This window comes from Psittacula echo, assembly GCF_963264785.1.
Source record: "Psittacula echo genome assembly, contig: SCAFFOLD_186, whole genome shotgun sequence".
Classification (NCBI taxonomy): domain Eukaryota; kingdom Metazoa; phylum Chordata; class Aves; order Psittaciformes; family Psittacidae; genus Psittacula; species Psittacula echo.
The window spans coordinates 1-18,361 of NW_027664190.1; the positions used below are offsets into that span (position 1 = coordinate 1).

At 64.1% G+C, this 18,361-nt stretch overlaps 2 protein-coding genes across 2 annotated transcripts; both read right to left on the reverse strand.

Moving 5' to 3' along the window:
- Nucleotides 1-1,414: 1,414 nt before the first annotated feature.
- LOC308232707 (ADP-ribosylhydrolase ARH1-like) lies at nt 1,415-4,674 on the reverse strand (the record flags this gene model as incomplete). The annotated part of the gene is made up of 6 exons (XM_080639937.1): nt 1,415-1,598; nt 1,721-1,800; nt 2,678-2,783; nt 2,963-3,061; nt 4,362-4,585; nt 4,664-4,674. Coding segments are annotated over 6 exons (704 nt in total), but the record flags the coding sequence as incomplete, so codon positions are not given.
- Nucleotides 4,675-9,220: 4,546 nt separating this feature from the next.
- On the reverse strand, nt 9,221-18,038 carry LOC308232708 (PDZ domain-containing protein GIPC1-like). Its single transcript, XM_080639938.1, is given in 8 exon segments — nt 9,221-9,991; nt 11,522-11,603; nt 12,002-12,111; nt 13,069-13,249; nt 14,431-14,526; nt 14,528-14,617; nt 16,353-16,689; nt 18,003-18,038. Coding segments are annotated over 7 exon segments (1,008 nt in total). The 5' UTR covers nt 16,650-16,689; nt 18,003-18,038; the 3' UTR covers nt 9,221-9,839.
- Between the last annotated feature and the right edge of the window lie 323 nt (nt 18,039-18,361).

Genomic DNA, 18,361 nt, shown 5'->3' on the forward strand with positions numbered 1-18,361 from the left:
ACATGGAGACATGGGGCCATGGGGATATAGGGACATGGGGACATGGGGCCATGGGGATATAGGGACATGGAGACATGGGGCCATGGGGACATGGGGACATGGGGACATGGGGCCATGGGGACATGGGGATATAGGGACATGGAGACATGGGGCCATGGGGATATGGGGCCATGGGGATATAGGGACATGGAGACATGGGGCCATGGGGATATGGGGCCATGGGGACATGGGGCCATGGGGATATAGGGACATGGAGACATGGGGCCATGGGGATATGGGGACATGGAGACATGGGGCCATGGGGATATAGGGACATGGGGACATGGGGCCATGGGGATATGGGGACATGGGGACATGGGGCCATGGGGATATAGGGACATGGAGACATGGGGCCATGGGGATATAGGGACATGGAGACATGGGGCCATGGGGATATAGGGACATGGGGACATGGGGCCATGGGGATATAGGGACATGGGGCCATGGGGCCATGGGGATATAGGGACATGGAGACATGGGGCCATGGGGATATAGGGACATGGGGACATGGGGCCATGGGGATATAGGGACATGGGGCCATGGGGATATGGGGACATGGGGACATGGGGCCATGGGGACATGGGGATATGGGGACATGGGGCCATGGGGATATAGGGACATGGGGACATGGGGCCATGGGGATATGGGGACATGGGGCCATGGGGATATGGGGACATGGGGCCATGGGGCCATGGGGATATAGGGACATGGGGCCATGGGGATATGGGGATATAGGGACATGGGGCCATGGGGATATAGGGACATGGGGACATGGGGCCATGGGGACGTGGGGACATGGGGCCATGGGGCCATGGGGATATGGGGACATGGGGCCATGGGGATATGGGGACATGGGGCCATGGGGCCATGGGGATATAGGGACATGGGGCCATGGGGACATGGGGATATGGGGACATGGGGCCATGGGGACATGGGGATATGGGGACATGGGGCCATGGGGATATAGGGACATGGGGACATGGGGCCATGGGGATATGGGGACATGGGGCCATGGGGACATGGGGATATGGGGACATGGGGCCATGGGGATATGGGGACATGGAGACATGGGGCCATGGGGATATAGGGACATGGGGACATGGGGCCATGGGGATATGGGGACATGGGGCCATGGGGATATAGGGACATGGGGCCATGGGGCCATGGGGATATGGGGACATGGGGCCATGGGGATATGGGGACATGGAGACATGGGGCCATGGGGATATAGGGACATGGAGACATGGGGCCATGGGGATATAGGGACATGGGGACATGGGGATATAGGGACATGGGGCCATGGGGACGTGGGGCCATTGTGGCCATGGCGGCACCAGCGCCCCCCGCCCCCCCCATGCCCCCCCCCGCCCCTCACCGGCTCCAGGCCTCCCCAAAGAACGGCCACGCGGCCGCGTTCTCCGCCACGGCCACCCCGGTGCCCTCCACGTAGCCCCAGGCCAGGGGCAGGACCCGCAGCAGCTCCGGCCCCCAGCGCTCGGGGGGCTCCCCGCGGGCCCCCAGCGCCCCGAACAGCGCCACCGCCAGGGCGCCCAGGTACCCTGCAGGGACACGGCGCGGGGGGACACACACACACACACACAGAGGGGGGGGGCTCAGAGCGGGGCCGGGGCTCGCTGCGGGCCGGTGTCCCCCCCCACCCCCAGACCGCAGTGGTACGCACCGGTGGGGTGGTGATGGGTCATGCGCCCGCTCTCGATGCTCACCGCGATCAGGGTCGGGAGGTCCCGGGCACGGGGGTACCTGCGGGGGGGGAACGGCACCGCCCGGGCCCCGTCCCTCATGGACCCGTCCCTGATGTCCCCATCCCCTCCCCGTCCCCATCCCCTCCTTGTCCCCATCCCCTCCCCATCCCCATCCCCTCCTCCCATCCGTCCCCATCCCCTCCCCATCCCCATCCCCTCCCCATCCCCATCCCCTCCCCATCCCCATCCCCTCCCTGTCCCCATCCCCTCCCCGTCCCCCATCCCCTCCCCGTCCCCATCCCCTCCCTATCCCCATCCCCTCCCCATCCCCATCCCCTCCCTATCCCCATCCCCTCCCCATCCCCATCCCCTCCCTGTCCCCATCCCCTCCCTGTCCCCATCCCCTCCCCGTCCCCATCCCCTCCCCGTCCCCTCCCTGTCCCCATCCCCTCCCCGTCCCCATCCCCTCCTTGTCCCCATCCCCTCCCCGTCCCCATCCCCTCCCTATCCCCATCCCCTCCCCGTCCCCATCCCCTCCCCGTCCCCTCCCTGTCCCCATCCCCTCCCCGTCCCCATCCCCTCCTTGTCCCCATCCCCTCCCCGTCCCCATCCCCTCCTTGTCCCCATCCCCTCCCCGTCCCCATCCCCTCCCCGTCCCCATCCCCTCCTTGTCCCCATCCCTTCCCCGTCCCCATCCCCTCCCCATCCCCATCCCCTCCCTGTCCCCATCCCCTCCCCATCCCCATCCCCTCCCCATCCCCTCCCCATCCCCATCCCCTCCTTGTCCCCATCCCCTCCCTGTCCCCATCCCCTCCTTTTCCCCATCCCCTCCTTGTCCCCATCCCCTCCCTGTCCCCATCCCCTCCTTGTCCCCATCCCCATGTCCCCATCCCTGTCCCCCCCCCCAGGCTCTGACCCCCCCATCCCTGCCCCACCTGAGCCCTATGGCGAGGCTGCGCATGGCGGCTCCGCACCCGGTACCCGTGGGGTTGAAGGGGATGCGGTACCCCCCGGGGACTCCGGGCCGCAGCTGAGACGTGCCTGGGGGGGGGCAGAGAGTGAGACCCCCCCGTACCCCCTTATGACCCCCCCATGGCCCCCCCATTAACCCCTTCCCCCCCCCAGCACCCCCCAACCCCTTTATGACCCCCCACCCTCCATGAACCCCCCTCCATTACCCCCCATTACCCCTTTATGACCCCCCCATGCCCCCCCCTCACCCAGGATGCTCGTGGGTCCCGGTTTGCGCCCCTCCATGTCCCCCATCGCGGCCACGTAGCGCCGGGCCAGCTCCTGCAGCAGCGCTTCCCCCTCCAGCCCTGGGGGGGCGGTAGTGAGAACCCCCCCCACCCCTGCACCCAGGGCACCCATAGGCAGGGGCACCCCCATGGATCCTCAATAGGGGAGGGAAAAGGGACACCCCCCCCCAACATGGACCCCCACAAGTGGGGGGAGCATCACCCCATAGAAACCCCATGGGTATAATGGGGACCCCCAACACCACCCCTGGAGACACCCCCATAGAGCCCAAGGCATAGAACAGGGGTCTCCAACCCCATCCCCTGGGATCCCATCCCAGGGTGACCCCATTTGGGTACCCCATCCCCTGGTGACTCCATCCCTTGGGGTCCCCATCCCTTGTGCACCCCATCCCTTTGGACCTCATCGCCTACTTAACTCCATTGGGGGACCCTCTTTGGGTACCCCATCTTCTGGTGACCCCATCACTTGTGCATCCCATCCCTTGTGCACCCCATCCTTTGTGCACCCCATCCTTTGTGCACCCCATCCCTTGTGCACCCCATCCTTTGTGCACCCCATCCCTTGTGAACCCCATCCTTTGTGCACCCCATCCCTTGTGCACCCCATCCTTTGTGCACCCCATCCCTTGTGCACCCCATCCTTTGTGCACCCCATCCTTTGTGCACCCCATCCCTTGTGCACCCCATCCTTTGTGCACCCCATCCCTTGTGGACCCCATCCTTTGTGCACCCCATCCCTTGTGGACCCCATCCCTTGTGCACCCCATCCTTTGTGCACCCCATCCCTTGTGCACCCCATCCCTTGTGCACCCCATCCTTTGTGCACCCCATCCCTTGTGCACCCCATCCTTTGTGCACCCCATCCTTTGTGCACCCCATCCCTTGTGGACCCCATCCTTTGTGCACCCCATCCTTTGTGCACCCCATCCCTTGTGCACCCCATCCTTTGTGCACCCCATCCTTTGTGCACCCCATCCTTTGTGCACCCCATCCCTTGTGGACCCCATCCTTTGTGCACCCCATCCCTTGTGGACCCCATCCCTTGTGCACCCCATCCTTTGTGCACCCCATCCTTTGTGCACCCCATCCCTTGTGCACCCCATCCTTTGTGCACCCCATCCCTTGTGCACCCCATCCTTTGTGCACCCCATCCCTTGTGCACCCCATCCCTTGTGGTCCCCACCCCCTGTACATCCCATCCCTTGGGTACCCCATCTCCTGATGACCCCATCCCTTGGGTACCCCATCCCTTAGGCCCCCATCTCCTGCTGAACCCCCTTTGGGCCCCCCCCCTTGGTTCCCCCCTTGGTTCCCCCGTCCCCCCCCCCCCCCATATCTTTGGGGTGCTCCCCCCTACCCGTGGCCAGCCCCTCGGCGGTGGCGAGGTGCAGGACGGTGTCATCGCTCACGGGCCACTCGGGGGGCTCCAGGGCGATGGCCTCCAGCCCCCCCAGCTCCTGCAGCTCCGCATGGATCTGCGCTCCCGAGGTGCAGTATTCCCAGCGCCCCCCCCGGTACCCCAGCGCGTCCCCCACCCCGCTCAGCACCATGGCGGCCTCATAGGCTTCCACTGAGGGCACCCTAAAGGGAGGGGGAAGAGGGGGTTTAGGGGGGGGTACCATCAATGGGACCCCCCCCCCCCCTTCTTGGGACACTCACTTCTCCTCCATAGCAGCTGGGGGTGCCCATCAGGATGGGGGCAAGGAGCCAGGAGCGCTTAAGGAGGAGGAGGAGATCCCACGGGATCCTGATGGGATCCATCCCAATGGGACTGGGGGGGGCAGCAAGGGGGGGGGGCATGGAAGGGATATGGAGGGGGTGAGGGTGAAGGTGGATGGGGGGCACAAAGGGATGGGGAGGAGCGGGGGGGGCACCCAATGGGGTAGTTCCGAAGGGGAATGGAAGAGCATGGGGGTACCCCAAAGATGGGTGGGGGTAACAAAGGGCAATGGAAGCAGATGGGGGGCACCCAAAGGTGGATGGGGGGACCCCAAAGGGCAATGGAAGCAGATGGGGAGCACCCAAAGGTGGAGGGGGGGACCCCAAAGGGCAATGGAAGCAGATGGGGAGCACCCAAAGGTGGAGGGGGGGACCCCAAAGGGCAATGGAAGCAGATGGGGAGCACCCAAAGGTGGAGGGGGGGACCCCAAAGGGCAATGGAAGCAGATGGGGAGCACCCAAAGGTGGAGGGGGGGACCCCAAAGGGCAATGGAAGCAGATGGGGAGCACCCAAAGGTGGATGGGGGGACCCCAAAGGGCAATGGAAGCAGATGGGGAGCACCCAAAGGTGGAGGGGGGGACCCCAAAGGGCAATGGAAGCAGATGGGGAGCACCCAAAGGTGGAGGGGGGGACCCCAAAGGGCAATGGAAGCAGATGGGGAGCACCCAAAGGTGGAGGGGGGGACCCCAAAGGGCAATGGAAGCAGATGGGGAGCACCCAAAGGTGGAGGGGGGGACCCCAAAGGGCAATGGAAGCAGATGGGGAGCACCCAAAGGTGGATGGGGGGACCCCAAAGGGCAATGGAAGCAGATGGGGAGCACCCAAAGGTGGATGGGGGGACCCCAAAGGGCAATGGAAGCAGATGGGGGGCACCCAAAGGTGGAGGGGGGGACCCCAAAGGGCAATGGAAGCAGATGGGGGGCACCCAAAGGCTCAAACAGGCACCTGGGAGCCCCCCAAAAGGCCCAGGAAGGTGCCCAAGGGGAGCAGAAGGATGGGGATGCAGGGAGCAGAAGCAGCATCCCCATGGAGCAAGGTCCCTGGTGAGGATTATCCCACATTGATCCCAAAACCGCCGCTTTTTGCCCCCCAGAAGCACCCAAAATCCCGGGTTTTGGTGGGCAAGGAGTGGTGAAGGGATCGTCCTTAAATCCCAGAGCCTGGAAGCGGGATCCGGCAGCGGGAGCCTCTGCGCAGGCCCGGATCCAAGGACACGGCTGCTGCCCCAGCAGCAGCTGCCCAGCCTCTGCTTTGGGCCAAAAAGCGGTGGAACGGGGCCCAGGTTGTTGTTAAATTCAGTTTGGGGGGGGTTGGGAGTTCAAATGGTGCCAAATCCATGGAATTCGGGGGGGGGGGTGGGGTGGGGAAAAGAAGGGCTTGGGGCAGAAGGAATGGGGTTGGTGCGGTGTTCCTGGAAGCGGGCATGGTCGGATGGGGCTTGGAGCATCCTGCTCTATGGAAGGTGCCCTTGCCCATGGCAGGGGTTGGAGCTGGATGAGCTTTAAGGTGCCTGCGTTGGAACCCATCACCCCTTGTCCCATCGCTGAAGGTCCCTCCATGTCCTCCTTATGTTGAGGATGCAGCATCAGCAAAGGGGATGCAGCCCAGGCCATGGGGGGGTGTTGATGGCTCCCATTGAGCTTCTCAGCCCCTGATACCCCCAAATCCATCCCTTCTCCCCTCAATCCTGACCCCTTTTGTGTCCCCACAGCGGGGGCATCGTCCCCATCAGCCCTGCAGGAGGCCAAGGTCCGCCTCATCGATGTCCAGCTCTGCAACAGCAGCCAATGGCACCGAGGGGCCACCAAGAGCCACAAACTCTGTGCTGGGTACCCGCAGGGTGGCATTGACGCCTGCCAGGTAGGGATGTGCCATTGGGGCTCCCTTCTCCTCTCCCATCTGCGGGGCCTTGCTCTGCACCCCCCTTTATCCCAGCTTCGGAAGCGCATCCAGCTCCTGGTCCATCGTCCCTGCGCAGGGATCATAGAGGTTGGAGGAGAGCTGTAAGAGCATTGAGATTCCACCACTAAACCATGTCATGAGCATGGATTCATGGAATGGGTTGCGTTGGGAAGGAGCTTGAAGCATCCAGTTCTAAGCTTCCATTAGACCAGGTTGCTCCAGGCCCCATCCATCCTTCTCCATCCAACCCATCCCAGGGTCCCACCACCCTCATAGGGAACAACCTCTCCTTATCTCCAACCCAAAGTCCCCTCTTCCACTTGGAACCCATCACCTCTTGTCCTATGGCTCCAATCCATGCTGAAGGTAACTCTCCACACCCAAATGATGGAGAACCCTTCCATCCCCATAGGGTGACAGTGGTGGTCCCCTCATGCATTGCAATGGCAACCCATCCCCATCCTCATCCTCTCCCCTTCTCCTCCATAGGGTGACAGTGGTGGTCCCCTCTAGCGTTGCCATGGCGACCCATCCGCATCCCCATCCCCTCTCTGTTTCTCCTCCATAGGGTGCCAGCGGTGGTCCCCTCCAGCGTTGCCATGGCGACCCATCCGCATCCCCATCCCCTCTCTGTTTCTCCTCCATAGGGTGACAGTGGTGGTCCCCTCCAGCGTTGCCATGGTGACCCATCCGCATCCCCATCCCCTCTCTGTTTCTCCTCCATAGGGTGACAGCGGTGGTCCCCTCCAGCGTTGCCATGGCGACCCATCCGCATCCCCATCCCCTCTCTGTTTCTGCTCCATAGGGTGCCAGCGGTGGTCCCCTCCAGCGTTGCCATGGCGACCCATCCGCATCCCCATCCCCTCTCTGTTTCTCCTCCATAGGGTGACAGTGGTGGTCCCCTCCAGCGTTGCCATGGTGACCCATCCGCATCCCCATCCCCTCTCTGTTTCTCCTCCATAGGGTGACAGCGGTGGTCCCCTCCAGCGTTGCCATGGCGACCCATCCGCATCCCCATCCCCTCTCTGTTTCTGCTCCATAGGGTGCCAGCGGTGGTCCCCTCCAGCGTTGCCATGGCGACCCATCCCCATCCCCATCCCCTCTCTGTTTCTCCTCCATAGGGTGACAGTGGCGGTCCTCTCATGTGCCGGCACAACCGCACCAACGTCTTCTGGGTTGTGGGGCTGACGAGCTGGGGCCGCGGCTGCGCCAGGGCCAAGCGACCGGGGGTCTACACCTCCACGCAGCACTTCCGTGACTGGATCCGCTTCCAGCTGCGGATGCTCCGCTCCCCAGCACGGCTCCCGTGCTCCCATCCTGCCCACGATGCAGGATCATCATGCCGACCAGCGGCATCGGCCGGGGGCCGGTGGAATTGCTGCAGGCTCGAAGGGGGAAGAAGCCTTCAGGAGCTTGAAGGTGGCTTGAGGTTCAATGAAGTTGCCTTGGTTGCCCATAGAGAGGATGCTTTGCGTGCCCCCCTCTTCTTCTGGTCCATGGGGAGGGATGGGGATGAGGGATGGAGGGCAGGGAACAGCGGGAAGCGGGAGCTGGGAATCAGGGAATCAACCAGGTTGGGAAAGACCTTCAGGAGCATCAAGTCCAACCATTGCCCCACCATTAAACCATGGCATGAAGAGGGAGGGGGGACAGCTTCCATTAGACCAGGTTGCTCCAAGCCCCATCCGTCCTTCTCCATCCAACCCATCCCCGTGTCCCACCACCCTCACTTCCTTATCTCCTACCCCAACTTCCCCGTTCCAGTTGGAACCCATCACCCCTCATCCTATGGCTCCAATCCGTGCTGAAGGCTCCTCTCCACACCCAAAGGATGGAGGAGAACCCAACCTTCCATGGTTCTGCTTCATCCCTGAATCCAGCTGGAGCATCCCGCTTCCAGGCTTGGGATCTTCCCTTAGGACCTCACAAGCCTCAAGGCTGTATCCATCCCAGCTCCCAGCACCCATCCCAGCACCCTTTGGACCTCTCCCAAATCCCAGCACTGGGGTGCCCAGTGCCAGGAGCAGGGACTGGGGCCAGGGCTCACCCTTGTCCATGTCACTGTGTCCCCATTCACCCCTCATCCCATTAAGATCCCATTAGGATCCCATTAGGACCCCTTTAGGACCCCATTAGGACCCATTAAGACACCATTAAGATCTATTAACACTCCATTAAGATCCCATTAGGACCCCATTAGGATCCCATTAGAACCCCATTAATATCCCCTTAGGACCCCATTAATATCCCATTAGGACCCCATTAGGATCCCTTCAGGTCCCCATTAAGATCCCATTAGGATCCCTTCAGGTCCCCATTAAGATCCCATTAGGATCCATTAAGCCGGTCCCAGCCCCCGGGGGGGGGGGGTGGTGTCCCATTGGGTCTCTGCCATTGGCTGTTGCCCCCCCCGGCCCCCCCCCCCCCATAGTGAGCGTGCAATGGGGGGGGGGGGTGCGTGTGTGAGTGCGCAATGGGGGTGCAATGGGGGTGCAATGGGGGTGCAAACCCACCCCCCCCATCCTTGCCCCCCCCATCCTTGCCCCCCCCCCCCAAATTCTCCTCTTTCTGGTAAAATCACCTTTAGTGGCAGATACAAAAATAAGCCCCGGGGGGGGACACACAAGACCCCCCCCTCCCCATACCAGCCCGCCCCCCCCCCAATAGGGACACAGTGACCGGGGGGGGGGGGGTTTGTGCTGTGCCCCCCCCCGAGGTAGTCAGTGCGATGGGGGGGGTCAGTGACAGGCTCAGGTTGGCACTGGGGGGGTCCTGTCTCATTGGGGCACCACAGGGCAGCTCCAGTTCCCCCCCCCCCATAGCAAAGCTCAATGGGAGAGGGGGGACCCTCATCCATCACCCTGTGGGGGGGGGCATTACTGTCATGGGGGGGTCAATAAGGGGAGGGGGTTTAAGCTTCAAGCCCGGGGGTGACTTGGGGGGGGGGCACCCTTAGGACCATTGAGACCCCCCCCCAATGGGCTGGGTGGTCCTGGATGGGGGGGCCATGGTTGGAAGAATCCATTGGGAAGGTGCTAAGTGGGGGGGGGGCATGGGGGGGCACCCATCTCCAGCAGTTTTTTGGGGGGGGTGTCCAGCTTTTGGGGGGGTCCAATTATGGGGGGGGGTTTGTAGTGGTCTTGATGGGGGTCCCCCCCCATTGGGAATGGCTCCACATGGAGATGGGGACCTCACTGAAGGGGGGGTCCCCCCTCATCCGCGCCCCACTTTGGCGTCGCCGATGGCCCCCCAGACGTCGAAGACGAACTCATCCGGGAAGGCGAAGTCCCCGAGCTGGGAATCCAGGGCCTGCGCCAGCGCATCCGGATCCGGAGCATCCCGGCCCAGCTCCACCATGGTGGCGGCTGCAGGGATGCAGGGATGACAATGGAGGGGGGACCATAGGGGTTCAATGGGGGGGGCCATAAGGGTTCAATGGGGGGGGGACACCATAGGGGTTCAATGGGGGGGGGACACCATAGGGGTTCAATGGGGGGGAGACCATAGGGGTTCAATGGGGGGGGACCATAGGGGTTCAATGGGGGGGGCCATAAGGGTTCAATGGGGGGGGGACACCATAGGGGTTCAATGGGGGGGAGACCATAGGGGTTCAATGGGGGGGGCCATAAGGGTTCAATGGGGGGGGGACACCATAGGGGTTCAATGGGGGGGGACCATAGGGGTTCAATGGGGGGGGCCGTAAGGGTTCAATGGGGGGGGCCATAAGGGTTCAATGGGGGGGGGACACCATAGGGGTTCAATGGGGGGGGACCATAGGGGTTCAATGGGGGGGGCCATAAGGGTTCAATGGGGGGGGGACACCATAGGGGTTCAATGGGGGGGAGACCATAGGGGTTCAATGGGGGGGGCCGTAAGGGTTCAATGGGGGGGGCCATAAGGGTTCAATGGGGGGGGGACACCATAGGGGTTCAATGGGGGGGAGACCATAGGGGTTCAATAGGGGGGGACCATAGGGGTTCAATGGGGGGGGCCATAAGGGTTCAATGGGGGGGGACACCATAGGGGTTCAATGGGGGGAGACCATAGGGGTTCAATGGGGGGACACCATAGGGGTTCAATGGGGGGGGACCATAGGGGTTCAAGGGGGCGGCAACATAGGGATCAGTGGGGGGGGTACCATAGGGGCTTAATAGGGAGGGAGACCATAGGAGTTCAACGGGGGGGGGTGCCATAGGGGTTCAATGGGGGGGGCCTGCATCCGTTGGGGGGGGTCATGGGATGGGTCCAAGTACCCATAGGGGGGGATCCAGCACTCACTGTGGGGGGTCACACACAGGGGGTCCCAGCACCCATTAGGGGGGTCCCATGGAGGGGGGGTGCCAGCACCCACTGGGGGAGGTCCCATAGAGGGGATCCCATAGGGGGGGTCCCAGCACCCATTGGGGGGGTTCCATGAGGGGGGTCCCATGAGGGGGGTCCCAGCACCCATTGGGGGGGCTCCATGGGGGGGGTCCCATGAGGGGGGTCCCAGCCCCATTGGGGGGGGTTCCATAGGGGGGGTCCCATGAGGGGGGTCCCAGCCCCATTGGGGGGGCTCCATGGGGGGGGTCCCATGAGGGGGGTCCCAGCACCCATTGTGGGGGTCCCATGAGGGGGGTCCCAGCCCCATTGGGGGAGTTCCATGAGGGGGGTCCCATGAGGGGGGTCCCAGCACCCATTGGGGGAGTTCCATGAGGGGGGTCCCATGAGGGGGGTCCCAGCCCCATTGGGGGGGCTCCATGGGGGAGGTCCCATGAGGGGGGTCCCAGCCCCATTGGGGGGGCTCCATGGGGGGGGTCCCATGAGGGGGGTCCCAGCCCCATTGGGGGGGCTCCATGGGGGGGGTTGCATAAGGGGGGTCCCAGCCCCATTGGGCGCTATGGGGGGGCTCTCACCCAGCTCGCTGTCCCGGATGCCCATGTAACTCTCCAGCAAATCGTCCACCTTGGCCACCGCGAGCTCCTCGAAGGCTGAGGGCTTGGGGGGCACAGAGGGGTTGGGGGGGTCCCCAGGATGGGGGGGTCAGGGATATGGGGGGGTCCCCATGATGGGGGGGGTCAGGGATATGGGGGGGTCCCCAGGATGGGGGGGGGTCAGGGATATGGGGGGTCCCCATGATGGGGGGGTCAGGGATATGGGGGGGTCCCCATGATGGGGGGGGTCAGGGATATGGGGGGGTCCCCATGATGGGGGGGTCAGGGATATGGGGGGGTCCCCATGATGGGGGGGGTCAGGGATATGGGGGGGTCCCCATGATGGGGGGGGTCAGGGATATGGGGGGGTCCCCATGATGGGGGGGTCAGGGATATGGGGGGGTCCCCATGATGGGGGGGGTCAGGGATATGGGGGGGTCCCCATGATGGGGGGGGCCGTACCTGCTCCTCGAGGGTGGGGGGGCCGTGGGCGCGCAGGCGCAGGGTGCCCCGACCGGAGCCCATGGGGGTGCCCCCCCCCCGGCTCCCCCCCGCCCTTGGGGCGATCATGTCTGGAAGGGAAAAGGGGGGTCAGAGGGGGGGGACCCCCTCAGGGTGGGTGGGGGGCTCCAAACCAAGCCCTGACCCCACAGAGCGAGGGGGGAAGGTTGGGGGGGCTCCCAGTGACCCCAATGGGACTGATGGGGACCCTTCCCACTGTCTCCCAATGAGACTCATGGGACCCCTTCCAGGGCTCCCATTGGGACCCTCCCTTTGCCTCCCACTGGGCCCCCTTCCATTGGGCCTCTCCCATTTGGACCCCTTCCATTGCCCCTATTGGGACTCCTGCCATTGGGATCCTTCCATTACCTCCCGTTGGCACCCTCCCATTGGGACCCTCCCATTGGGACCCTGCCATTGGGACCCTGCCATTGGGACCCTCCCATTGCCTCCCATTGGGACCCTGCCATTGGGACCCTCCCATTGGGACCCTCCCATTGCCTCCCATTGGGACCCTCCCATTGGGACCCTCCCATTGCCTCCCATTGGGACCCTGCCATTGGGACCCTGCCATTGGGACCCTCCCATTGCCTCCCATTGGGACCCCTCCCATTGGGACCCTCCCATTGCCTCCCATTGGGACCCTCCTATTGGGACCCTGCCATTGGGACCCTCCCATTGCCTCCCATTGGGACCCTGCCATTGGGACCCTCCCATTGCCTCCCATTGGGACCCTCCCATTGGGCCCCTCCCATTGGGACCCTCCCATTGCCTCCCATTGGGACCCTCCTATTGGGACCCTCCTATTGGGCCCCTCCCATTGCCTCCCATTGGGACCCTCCTATTGGGACCCTCCTATTGGGCCCCTCCCATTGCCTCCCATTGGGCCCCTCCCATTGGGCCCCTCCCATTGCCTCCCATTGGGCCCCTCCCATTGGGCCCCTCCCATTGCCTCCCATTGGGACCCTCCCATTGGGCCCCTCCCATTGGGCCCCCCCATTGCCTCCCGTTGGCGCCCCGGTGCGCACCGAAGGCCCTGCGGGGCTCGGTGAGGTGCAGGGCGAAGCTGCGCCCGCGGGGCAGCTCCTTGAGCACTTTGGCCACCTCGAAGTGCCGGGCGCCCACGAGGCTGCGCCCGTCGATGGCCTCGATCACGTCCCCGACCCCGATCACGGGGATGCGGGCGATGACGCTGCCCTCGCGGATGCGCTGCGGGACACGGGCGGGAGCCATGGGCACCCACAGGCACCCAAAGGGGTCCCATGGCCCCAGAGGAGGACCCCATGGACACCCACAGGCACCCAAAGGGGTCCCATGGCCCCAGAGGAGGACCCCATGGGCACCCACAGGCACCCAAAGGGGTCCCCATAGACCCCAGGGCAGCTCAGGGACCACCTTTGCGTCCCCACATCCCTCCCTAACACCCCTTGGCCTTCACCTTCTCCATCCCCATCCCATCGCCCTGGTACCCCAAGACACCCCCAAGTCCCCCCTATCCGCCCCCATAGCACCCATTGATGCTCTCCATCCCCATCCCATCGCCCTGGTACCCCAAGACACCCCCAAGTCCCCCCTATCCCCCCATAGCACCCATTGATGCTCTCCATCCCCATCCCATCGCCCTGGTACCCCAAGACACCCCCAAGTCCCCCCTATCCCCCCCATAGCACCCATTGATGCTCTCCATCCCCATCCCATCGCCCTGGTACCCCAAGACACTCCCAAGTCCCCCCTATCCGCCCCCATAGCACCCATTGATGCTCTCCATCCCCATCCCATCGCCCTGGTACCCCAAGACACCCCCAAGTCCCACCTATCCCCCCCCATAGCACCCATTGATGCTCTCCATCCCCATCCCATCGCCCTGGTACCCCAAGACACCCCCAAGTCCCCCCTATCTGCCCCCATAGCACCCATTGACGCTCTCCATCCCCATCCCATCGCCCTGGTACCCCAAGACACCCCCAAGTCCCACCTATCCCCCCCCATAGCACCCATTGACGCTCTCCATCCCCATCCCATCGCCCTGGTACCCCAAGACACCCCCAAGTCCCCCCTATCCCCCCCCATAGCACCCATTGACGCTCTCCATCCCCATCCCATCGCCCTGGTACCCCAAGACACCCCCAAGTCCCCCCTATCCCCCCCATAGCACCCATTGATGCTCTCCATCCCCATCCCATCGCCCTGGTACCCCAAGACACCCCCAAGTCCCCCCTATCCCCCCCATAGCACCCATTGATGCTCTCCATCCCCATCCCATCGCCCTGGTACCCCAAGACACCCCCAAGTCCCCCCTATCCGCCCCCATAGCACCCATTGATGCTCTCCATCCCCATCCCATCGCCCTGGTACCCCAGGACAGCGCCGAGGCCCCCCCCTCCCGGCACCTTGATGAAGGCGTAGCCGGCGCCGTTGTCGGTGATGGTGAGCCCCAGCGCCTCCTCCGACTTGAAGACCTCGACGCGCTTGCGCTGGCCCCGCGTTGTGCGCGAAGATGAAGTCCTCGAGGCCGATCTGGCCCCCCAGGAGCTTCTCCATGTCCACCTTGTGCGTGTTGAGCGTGCAGAACATCACCTGCCGAGGGGGGGCAATGGGGTAATGGGGGCGATGGGGGGAATGGGGGTAATGGGGGTAATGGGGGCAATGGGGGCAATGGGGGCAATGGGGGAATGGGGGCAATGGGGGGAATGGGGGTAATGGGGGCAACGGGGGGAACGGGGGGCAATGGGGGGAATGGGGGCAATGGGGGCAATGGGGGTAATGGGTGGAATGCGGGGAATGGGGGGAATGGGGGGAATGGGGGCAATGGGGGTAATGGGGGTAATGGGGGGGAACGGGGGGCAATGGGGGGAATGGGGGGAATGGGGGCAATGGGGGTAATGGGGGGAATGGGGGGAATGGGGGGGAATGGGGGGAATGGGGGGAATGGGGCAATGGGGGCAATGGGTGGAATGGGGGGAATGGGGGCAATGGGGGCAAATGGGGGGAACGGGGGGAATGGGGGCAATGGGGGGAATGGGGGCAATGGGGGGAATGGGGAGAATGGGGGCAATGGGGGGAATGGGGGCAATGGGGGCAATGGGGGGCAATGGGGGTAATGGGGGTAATGGTGGGCAATGGGGGGAATGGGGGCAATAGGGGGAATGGGGGCAATGGGGCAATGGGGGCAATGGTGAGCAATGGGGGCAATGGGACATAATGGGGAGGCCCCAATGGGAACACCACAATGGACCCAATGGGACACACAAGGGGGGACACCCCAATGGGGGACAATGGGGCGGGTTGCATTTACCCCTCAGGTACCCCCCCAGCACCCCATTACCCCATTGCCCCCATTCATCCCCATTCCCCTCCATTCACTCCCACTCCCCCCAGTTCCCCCACTGCCCCCATTACCCCTCCCATTCATCCCCATTCCCCCCATTCCCACATCCCCCCCATTAACCCCCATTCATCCCCATTCCATCCCCATTCCCCTCCATTTACCCCCATTCCCCCCCATTCATCCCCATTCTCCATTCATCCCCATTCCCCTCCTTCTCTCCATTCCCACATCCCCCCATTCCCCCCATCCCCATTCCCCCCATTCCTCCCCATTCATCCCCATCCCCCCAATTCCCACATCCCCCCCCTTCATCCCCATTCTCCATTCATCCCCATCCCCCCCATTCATCCCCATTCCCCTCCTTCCCCCCCATCCCGTTCCCCCCATTCCTCCCCATTCATCCCCATCCCCATTCCCCCCATTCCTCCCCATTCATCCCCATCCCCATTCCCCCCATTCCTCCCCATTCATCCCCATCCCCATTCCCCCCATTCCTCCCCATTCATCCCCATCCCCATCCCCCCATTCCTCCCCATTCATCCCCATCCCCGTTCCCCCCATTCCTCCCCATTCATCCCCATCCCCATTCCCCCCATTCCTCCCCATTCATCCCCATCCCCATTCCCCCCATTCCTCCCCATTCATCCCCATCCCCATTCCCCCCATTCCTCCCCATTCATCCCCATCCCCATTCCCCCTATTCCTCCCCATTCATCCCCATCCCCATTCCCCCCCATTCCTCCCCATTCATCCCCATCCCCCCAATTCCCACATCCCCCCCATTCATCCCCATTCTCCATTCATCCCCATCCCCCCCATTCATCCCCATTCATCCCCATCCCCATTCCCCCCCATTCCTCCCCATTCATCCCATCCCCCCAATTCCCACATCCCCCCCCATTCATCCCCATTCTCCATTCATCCCCATCCCCCCCCTTCATTCCCATTCCCCTCCTTTCCCCCCCATCCCCGTTCCCCCCCCACCTCCGCGGGGGCGATGCCGAAGGCGGCCGCGATCTTCCCGTAGAGCTCGCGGACGTTGCTGAACCCCTCCACGCGGCCCGTGGGGCTCCCGTGCGCCAGCTGCGTGTGGAACACGAGCCGCGGCCGCAGCGCCCCCGACCCGGCCCCGGCCCCGCTGCCCCCGGGACCCGCCTCGGGCCCGGCCCCGGCACCCCCGGAGCCGCCGCCGCCGCCGCCGCCGCCGCCTCCTCCCGCGGCCTCTTCCTCGTTCTCCACCAGCGGCGGCGGCTTCTTGCGGCGGCTCAGCCCCAGCGGCATCGGCGGGGAGCGGGCGCGGAGCGGGAGGGGAGGATGGGAGCTGCGGGGGGATGGAGGGGGGCGATGAATGGGGGGAATGAATGGGGGGGAATGGAAGGGGTCAATGAATGGGGGGGTGAATGAATGGGGGGGAATGAATGGGGGGGAATGGAGGTGAAGGGAAGGGGGGGAATGAATGGGGGGGAATGAATGGGGGGAATGGAAGGGGTCAATGAATGGGGGGGTGAATGAATGGGGGGGAATGAATGGGGGGAATGGAGGTGAAGGGAAGGGGGGGAATGAATGGGGGGGGAATGAATGGGGGGGAATGGAAGGGTCAATGAATGGGGGGGTGAATGAATGGGGGGGAATGAATGGGGGGGAATGGAGGTGAAGGGAAGGGAGGAATGAATGGGGGGGGAATGAATGGGGGGGAATGGAAGGGGTCAATGAATGGGGGGGTGAATGAATGGGGGGGAATGGAAGGGGTCAATGAATGGGGGGAATGAATGGGGGGGAATGGAAGGGGTCAATGAATGGGGGGGTGATGAATGGGGGGGAATGGAGGTGAAGGGAAGGGGGGGAATGAATGGGGGTGAAGGGGGGTGAATGGGGGGAAAGGAGGGGAATAAATGGGGGTGAATGGAGGGGGGTGAATGGGGGGGAATGGAAAGGGGAGAAGGAATAGGGATGAAAGGAGGGGAATAAATGGGGGTGAATGGGGGATGGAGGGGGGTGAATGGGACGGGGGTGAATAGGGCTGAATGGGGGTGAATGGAGGGGAATGGAGGAGGGTGGAGGAGGGTGAATGGGGAGAATGAAGGTGAATGGGGGTGTATAGAGGGGGGTGAATAAAGGGGGGTGAATGGAGGGGGGTGAATGGAAGGGGTGAATAAATGGGGTGAACGGGGGTGAATGGGAGTGAATAGAGGGGGGTGAAGAAACTGGAGTGAATGAGGGGTAATGGGGACAATGGGGGTAATGGGGGCAAAGGGGGGTATGGGTGGGCAATGGGGGACAGTGAGGCACGGGGAGGGCAAGAGGGGACCCTTCGGGACCCTTCGTGACTCTGCGGACCCCTCCGAAACCCCTCGGGACTCTCCGTGACCTTTCGGGACCTTCCGGACCCCGCCGAGATCCTTCGGACTCTTCCGAGCCTCCCCGTGACCCTTCGGGACCCCACCGGAACCCTTCGGGACCCCTCGGGTTTCTCCGGAACCCTTCAGGACCTTCCGGACCCCCCGAGACCCTTCCGAGCCTCCCCAGCACCCCCTGGGACCCTTCGGGTCTTTCCGGCACCCTTCGGACACCCACCGGGACCCCTCGGAACCCCTCGGGTCTTTCCGTACCCCCCCGGCCCCCCCCGCCGCTCACCGCCGGACCCTCCGCCGGGCGCTGCAGCCGGACCGACACTTCCGGGAGGGCGGGGCCAAAGCGCCCCTTGACCAATCAGCGCCCTCGCCCCGCCCCGCTGACCAATGGGAGGTGGCTGTGGGCAGGAAAGGGCTCGGCCGCGCCCCCCCCCCCCAAGCGCTCCAGGCGGTGGGCGCGCCCGGCCTCGCATTCCCCCGCGGGTGGGGCCGCCCGCAGCCAATCAGGAGCGAGAGCTGCGAGTCCCCGGGTGGGCGGAACCGGGAATTGCGCCCCATGCCCTTTGGGGGGCACAGACCCCATTTTGGGGTCCCAGACCCCCATTGGGGGGGGCTCACCACAGATTTGAGCCTCCCAAACCC